At 38.8% G+C, this 8,291-nt stretch overlaps 1 protein-coding gene across 2 annotated transcripts in view; it reads left to right on the plus strand.

Annotated features, from left to right (window-relative positions):
• Positions 1-5,403, plus strand: part of LOC130906135 (E3 ubiquitin-protein ligase Midline-1-like) — a 42,377-nt gene extending 36,974 nt beyond the window's left edge. Inside the window, exon 9 of one of the 2 annotated variants that reach the window (XM_057820111.1) lies at positions 630-5,403. In XM_057820111.1, coding sequence (XP_057676094.1) covers positions 630-978 — 349 coding nt within the window. In that variant the 3' untranslated portion in view covers positions 979-5,403. The remainder of the gene's footprint in view (positions 1-629) is intronic. The other variant, XM_057820114.1, reaches the window with a different exon arrangement.
• The last annotated feature ends 2,888 nt before the right edge of the window (positions 5,404-8,291 follow it).

The raw sequence follows: 8,291 nt of genomic DNA on the forward strand, positions 1-8,291 counted from the left end.
ATCATTCATCACTACCATGTGACAGGAAGTTTGGTAAATTTTGATGTGGCAGCTACAGTATGTCTCTCTGCCCCCTAAAGTTTTGGAGGGGGACAAGTGTTTTTTTTTTTCCACCTCTGTAGTCTGTGCTCTTGTTTGGTTAGTTGACTTGACATAAATCTTCCTAACATTCATAACAATCCCACCGGTCACAGACGCAGCCTCTACTTTTAAGCTACTTGGGGTAACCATTAACGTTTTGCCATTACACAAAGCGTATAATCTAGTCTAGAGCAGCTAGCCATTTCAAACTTTAAATTCGTCTTATTGACCTGATGAATTGTTGAATATTACACAACTTCTCAGTCAATTTACTGTTATTCACGTCCTTTGGTTAAATGGCCGTTGGGGTAGTGGCTAGTGGGTTGACTGACTCTGTAGATGCTGAATGTCAAAGAAGGCGGGGCCAGCACAGGCTGCACTCTGATTTGTTGAGCATGTCAGCGCTTACAAACACGAGAGCCATGCAGACTGTCCATGTGAAAATGATATCTGTTACTGCCTTTATATACAGTCTATGGGTACTACTGCCAGTTTGAAATGAATTATTGTTTTTTTCCTACACATCCACTTACATTCCTCCCTTCCAGGTACGCCGTAGGAATAGCATACAAGTCGGCGCCGAAACACGAGTGGATCGGCAAGAACTCTGCTTCGTGGGTGCTCTGTCGCTGCAACAACTCCTGGGTGGTCCGCCATAACAGCAAAGAGCTGGCCATCGATCCTTCGCCACATCTGCGCAGAGTGGGCATCCTGCTGGACTACGACGCCGGCTACTTGACCTTCTACGACGCCGTGGGCTCACAGCACCTGCACACCTTCCACGTTTCCTTCGCCCAACCCGTGTGCCCCGTGTTCAACGTGTGGAACAAATGTCTGACAATCCTCTCGGGCCTCCCTATCCCTGACCACCTGGAGGGACTCGAAGCTCAAGAATAAGCACGACCACCCGTAGTCTACAACACTTCTGCACTTGAAATATCCTTTTACTGCCTGTCTTGCATATCTATAAAAGTAAGTCTGTGCCATTAGGAGAGCGGAATGAGCATTCTCCAAGCTTAGCCCGAAGTTGTAACTGAATATTTGACACTGAATTTTTTTGAGTCAAAATTTTTTGTGACCGTTCAAGACGTTTGCTCGGCAAGTATAACGACTAACAGCACATTAAAATGTTGGTCACAGCATGTTGTGATGGGATGGGTTTGACAGGGATGGATTGCTTCTCCCTGGTTACCTGGATGTTGAAAATGATTTTTTTGCAGCAGAATTTTGTGATTTTTTATGGAGCAGCTGAAATTTTGATGCTGAAAATATCCAGAATTAGATTTAAGACGTCCGCCAACGGGGATCGATTGCTTCTCCCTGGTTTTGAGACCGAATTTCTTAACAACTTTCATGAGTGAAGTTGTTGCAACAGAATTTTTGCCAGTGATTTTTTTTGGCAGCTGATTTTTTTGTATCTGAATTTTGATGCTGAAAATATGCAGAATTAGATTGAAAACGTCCGCTGCTTCTCCCTGGTTACCGGGATGTGGAGATTTTTTTTTGCGACTGAATTTCTTTGACTCAATTTTTTTAACGAATGAATTTTTGCTACCAATTTTTTCGCAACCGAATTTTGATGCCGAAATTGTTCAGAAATAGATTTTAGATGTGCGCCGATGGTGATCGATTGCTTCTCCCTGGTTAACCCAATGTGGAAAACTCATTTTTTGTGATTGAATTTTTGCCGACTAATCTTTGTAAATGAATTTTTTTGCTGTTGAATTTTGGACGACTAATTTTTTTTTTTTGTGACCGAATTCTGATACTCAATCATTCATTCAAATCATTCATGATTAGATTTTAGATGTTCGCCGACGGAGATCGATTGCTTCTCCCTGGTTACTGGAAGGGGAAATTTTTAGTGGCAGATTTTTTTTAGACTGAATTTTTAAAATCAAATTTTTTTTGCTACTGCATTTTTTTGCGGCTGAATTTCTGTGACTAAATTCTGTTAGAATTTTGAAGGGGAACAAAATTCGGTGTTAGAAAGTCAAATTCCATCTCCGTTGGCACAGATTTACTTCCAAACACATCTCCACAAATGTCAGCATTGATATACTGTATGTTGTTTTGCCTCAGTAAGGATCCTAAACTGCCAACATTTGCAATAAATGACAAATATGACACATTCCAACAACATTTAAAGAGTTTGCACAACATGTGAAAAGGGAAAATGCAATTATTTTGTTTATAACAGCAATTCATGTCACATTACTATGTAGATTTTGTACATTGATGCTATTCATGTTGAAACGACCAAAGTAGATGTTGCCATCTGTCCAGATTACTTCCAGATCATCTATTTAAAATGTTTTAGAAAAACACAAAAAAACCATGCGTTTTAATAGTTTATTTATCTTTGGGGTCTTATATTGAAATGCAATGGTATAATGAAATACACATTTGGTCCTGTTTTTGCTAACCTAGCTGTTGTTGAGTATGTTTTTTCCTTTTAATATATTGCACATACTTGACCATTGGATACAATTCTATACATAAACCTGTATTTGCCGTCATGATTTGCAATTGTGTTCATAGTTTGATAAACGAGATCAGAGTTTACTTCCTATTCTAAATCTATTGTAAAGATGACAACTTTAACCCTCTTTTAAAGACGAAAGTGGCACTTTTCATTACAATTTCCTCTTCAGAGTGATCATCTGTAGCTCGTCAGTGTAAATAGTGCCATTTGGTTGTGTGTATATTTTATGTTTCGTGCCATTGACGGCGATAGACGGGTAAACGTCAAAATGGATTGGACGTCTATCGCTGTCAATGAAATGAGTCGTATAACTGTCCTGATGTGCTCTGCCTGCATGGACATTGGTAGGAACATTGATTAGGGACTTTTGTCTTACCCGTTTACTGATAAGTAAAACATTAAATTTTAATTTGTACAATAAGGAACATGGCTTCTTATTTTTCTCTACTAAAGCTTGACCTTTTTGCTCACTGAATGGAATGCAACAAAAGCGAATAACGCTGTCATAACTATGACATGACATTGTCATGAGCATTATTGAGTAAGTATGACAGATGTTATTAAGTGTCATCCGGCAAATTATGTCATTTTCTGTGTCATTTTCATGACAACTGGTGTCACTTTTGATGCAAAGAGGACAGTGTTTCTGTCGTGACAACTTGACATACAAATGATGTCGCTTTTGATGCCAAGTTGACATTGTTTCAGACATCTTTGTCATGATGTGACAGAAGACAAAATTATGTATAGTAAACTTGAAATAGGAGACCGTGATATCACGAGTCATGACAGTGTCATACACTGATTTTATGATGTAATTACATGTATGACATTTTAAAAGTTTTTTTTTCTCCAATGTTTCCACTTTATTGTGAATTTAGAGAGACCAGTCATGACATTGTCATAACCTGATTTGACAGTGTCATCACACACTTGTATATCAAGTTGTCATGACAAACAGCGTTAACTTTGCATCAAAAGTGACATACAGTCATTCAGGTCAACTTGTCTTGACAATTTGCCAGATGACACCTATGCTCATGACAATATCATGCCATATTTATGAGTCTTATGAATCCACTGTCAAATAAAGTGCTACCCAAAAGCCTAGAGTAAATACGTATAACACCCATTTCAAAACAATTTCCTCTGTTGACTTTGACAGACTTTGAATGAGTCAATACCGAACATGACCGTTCGTTTTTCACCATTCAAAGCAACTTTCCAAGTGCGCGAGACGACTTTGTGCTCGACTTTGTTCTCATGCGGCGCGCACGATGACACGCAGCTGCGGTAGTCTTTATTAGCATTTTGAAACGGACACGACGGAGCTCACAGCATCATACGGCATGCGCGTTTGACTTTAAGGGGACCTTGAGTGGAAGTTGAGGGGCACGAAGCTGTCGCCAGCTTGATTCCCCTCCTTCCTGTGGATATTGAATATTGAACCATTGACCTTCAGCTGCAAGACCACTTGCTTGTTGTCCTGAAGGCAAACATTGACCCGTACATACAAATGCCCAGCAGATGGCACTGTTATTTCAGGCCAAACATACCCACGTGCTGTATGCGAATGTAAGCAGAGGTGGGTAGAGTTTCTAAAAGTTTACTAAAGAGTAGCATTACCTCAAAATAACATTACTCAAGTAAAAGTCATCTATAAATGTACTAAAGTGCAAGTAAAAAAAAGCACCAGTGTCAAGCTTCGCAGGTAGTGTGGGCCCAAGTGCAGGGAAAAGAAAGCAGTGAGGCAGACCTGCAGTGGACAATGATTTGATTAAGTCTAACCAAAAACAAAGTATTGACCAATATTGTGGGGATCCAAAAACTCAGGTCACTAACAAAAGGCTTGATATCAAAAACCTACTTGGACGGACACAAGGGCTTGGACGGAGAAAACTGCTGGGAAAAGACGCTGACGTGCACATGGACACTGACAATGACGCAACAAGGAGTGAAAAGGAACTGGGAGCTTATATACACACACAGACAAGGGGTAACGAGACAACGAGGAACAGGTGGGTGACACAGAAGGATTGAGGATACACTAGGAGCAGGTACAACAGGTGAAATCAATGGGCAATTGCAGGGACACACTAGGAGGGAACTAACACAAAACCTAACAATCAGTGAATGTGTAACAGCTTACTATATGAAATTTTTCCTTTCTTGCACAACATCCTCTGAATGAACTGTTATTATACTGAACTAACCTATTACATGAACATATTATTTGGACAGAAAAAAAAAAAAAAAAACAAGAATAGAAAATGAAATATTTTCCGTCCAAAGAGTATCCTCTAGTGGAGGAAAAAGATTTCCTAACATGAAATGAAAACAATCATATCTCTAATTTTCCGTAGTCTGTCGGTGCCAAATAAAAGGCATATGAGGTTATGATTAGGGCTGTTCAGTCAGGGAATAGCGGGCAGGAAGACAAGGTGGACCCAAACACAGGGAAAACAAAAGGCAAAAATGTAAAGGCAAGGCAAAGTGGCAGAAAACTAAAAAAATGTTCATTGATAGTTAACAAAAAAAAAGTACAGAACAGACAAAAATTACGGGGATCAAACAAAAGGGTTCAAAACTTACTCAAGCAGGGATTCAGGAACAACAAAGGTAAGAATGATGACGAGACAGACGTTTGGATAGACATTGACAATGACGCAACAAGGAGTAAATAGAAACTAAGAGCTTACACAGACAAGAGGCAGGGTAACGAGTCAATAAAGCACAGGTGGGTGATACAAGAGGCAGTGGATTGGTGGATACACAAGGAGCATGAGGACACAACAAGTGACTGAAATATATGGGTAATCACAATGAGCACACACGCGAGGGCACAAACTGAGCAGAACTCAAGGCATGACGTGTTTGATTTTGCCTAAGAAGAAAATCCGCTTGATTTTCTCTCAAACCGGATTTTCCGATTTGATTGCTTGGCAAAATAAGAATAATGACAAATAAAGTATTTATAATATTTAAACTTATGTTTTCTTCATTAGAACTGAAAGTGCTCGCGAATTTAACCCTGTTAATACCAGTGTTGTCGCAGATTACTTGAAAAAGTAATTCAATTACTGATTACGCTTCAAAAAGGTAATCTAATTACTTTACCGATTATTATCAAAGTAACTAAGTTATTTTTAAAGTAATTTATCGGTTACTTTTGACCCATTTTTATCCCTTTGCTGCCTCAACATAAGAATGACAACAGAAAAAATGTCATCACATGTAATTGACTTTCCTAACTGAATTTAACTAATTGAATTTAAAGAGGAAAATCTGAATTTTTCACATAAGGCTTAATCCTCGAATTAGCGGGGGTTTAATTAGTCGATGGAGTTGATTTTAACCAGCATTGACTCATGCTAGCTTATTTATTCAGGGGCCCTGAAACGAACAAATAACTGACAAACTGCATGGAATTTGTTCAAATCAGCGCCACCGACTAATTAAACCCCCGCTATCTCAAAGATCAAGCATAATGTCAAAAGTTCTCAACTTCGGGTTAGGGTTGACACCATTTTAGTGCCAATGTAAAACAATGCAAATTGACTGCACAATAATCAACAACACACAAATGAATTTTGCAATAAACAGTGCAAAATTAACACAAAGGAGGGGGCAGGCGCGAATGTGCTCGATCGGAGCCAGAGGCGTCAACTCTCTCAATGCTAACATGTAACCATGGACCGGGTTGCATTTTTGTCACTGCTACTACACTGTAAAAAATTTACGGCCAATTTTGAACACTAAAATACCGTTTTTGTGTTAAACAATTTGTTACTGTTGTTAGCAATGCATTGTGGTGTAGTGACCACTACATTATAACAGAATTCACCTAGGGAACCTGTGTAGGGCATGTTGTGTTCCTATTTAGCCATGCACGTTTCCGGCTGAGTTACACAAGACACTAGATAGTCACGAGAGACACGAGCGGCCGAACACGGCAACACGTCTACTCAACGAGCTATCGAGACTCAACAACATCATCCGTTACAGTGGGTAGTTAGCAATGCATTGTGGGTTACCAACATTAAAGCAACAAGACAAATGCTGTAAACGGTATGTTAATATTTCATTGACATGACAGTACAGTATTTTTTAGAACTGAGTTTTGACTGGAAAATTGGAGCATAGTAAGAAATCTTTTATATTGTGACTATATATACTATATTTTTTGATCCCCTGCTTGACACCCCTTTTCTCAAGAACTTTCGTGTTTGTCCGGGGGACCGAATTGAATGAGAAAAACAAGTTTGCAATTCTGTACGCAACATCAACGTGGAGAGAAGTAATGCATCCCGCCGGCAGGCTGGTAAAGGCAACAGCGGGGTCGTCGACTATGTTAACCTGCAATTAGCTTTCGTGCGGTTGTGTTAATTGCAGGTTAGATGCAGGTATTCCATTGTTGTCTCCTCATTATTCCCTCAACGACGAGACCATTTCCAGTCTTTTTAGCACAACAGCGGGTGGGAAGTTGTTACCGTTGCAACATTTTACATGTGGCAACAGTGCCTTTGTGTAGCTCTCTGTTAAATCTTCTCAGTGGAGTTATGTATACAATCATTTCAAAAAATATATACAGTAATGTTTTGTTCTCTACGTACGACGGAGTATGAGGGCCACACAAAGAAATGTACAATATCAGAGGTGGGTAGAATAGAGTAGCGTTACTTCAAGATAATATTTCTCACATAATTCGAAAAGAAGTCATCCAAAAAATTTACTCAGTTACAAGTAAAACCATTCACTCAATTACAAGTAAAAATAAAAGTATTCAGTGCAAAGAATACTCAAGTAACGGCTCCCAATGTCAGATTTTTTTTTTTAAACAATGGTATTTTTTTTTCTTGACATGACCATATTCAGCAAAAAACACACAAAAATCGTCGGTTGATGCCACACATAGGTCGATACCACACATTGGCCGATTGTTGGAATCGGTATCGTTAGCCAAATATCAGTGCAACTTGCTTTTTAGCACCTCAAAATTTTAATTTAGCTCCCAAAAAATCTGGACGTCATTTTGAAGTTATCTATCTTGGTCAGTGGTAGGTGGAGTAGTCAAAAATGTTACTAAGTAAGAGTACCTCAACTTCAAAATAATATTACTAAGTAAAAGCAGTCATCCCAAAAATGTACTCTATTACGAGTAAAAAAGTATTCGGTGGAAAGAATACTCAGTAATGAGTAACTGCTTGTAATGTCTGATTATTTTTTTCCCAGCACGGTGTCTTTTATACAAACTGTTATTATCATTAAACTGCCCCGTAATCTATTAAATGACCATATTAGGCCAAAAAAAATACACAAAAATGATATTCCGACTAGAAAAATCTACAGAAATAAAACATAAACCATCCAAAGAGCGTGAGTCACCTCTAGTGGAGAAAACATATTTCCTACCCAAATTAAAACGATCATATCTATGGTTTTTCGTGGTCTATCATTGCCAAATAAAAACAAGGAGAGAGTATGACATCCACGTCTTCAAGTAATTGTGATAGCAGCCCACTATGTGAAATAGTTTATTTTCCTAATAGTGCTTTAAAGATGCCAAATGCCTGAACAGGCCGGTGTCATCATAGGACTTCCAACCGCAAGCTCGTGTGCAGTCATGTGATTGTATTGCTGCCTCTCATTTGTATAATGGAGTCATGTGATGATTTTTAAGTCTCACTGGTAATACTGGTGGAATTACTGTTCTGGCAAAAATAAA

The sequence above is a fragment of the Corythoichthys intestinalis genome, chromosome 2, assembly GCF_030265065.1.
Source record: "Corythoichthys intestinalis isolate RoL2023-P3 chromosome 2, ASM3026506v1, whole genome shotgun sequence".
Taxonomy (NCBI): domain Eukaryota; kingdom Metazoa; phylum Chordata; class Actinopteri; order Syngnathiformes; family Syngnathidae; genus Corythoichthys; species Corythoichthys intestinalis.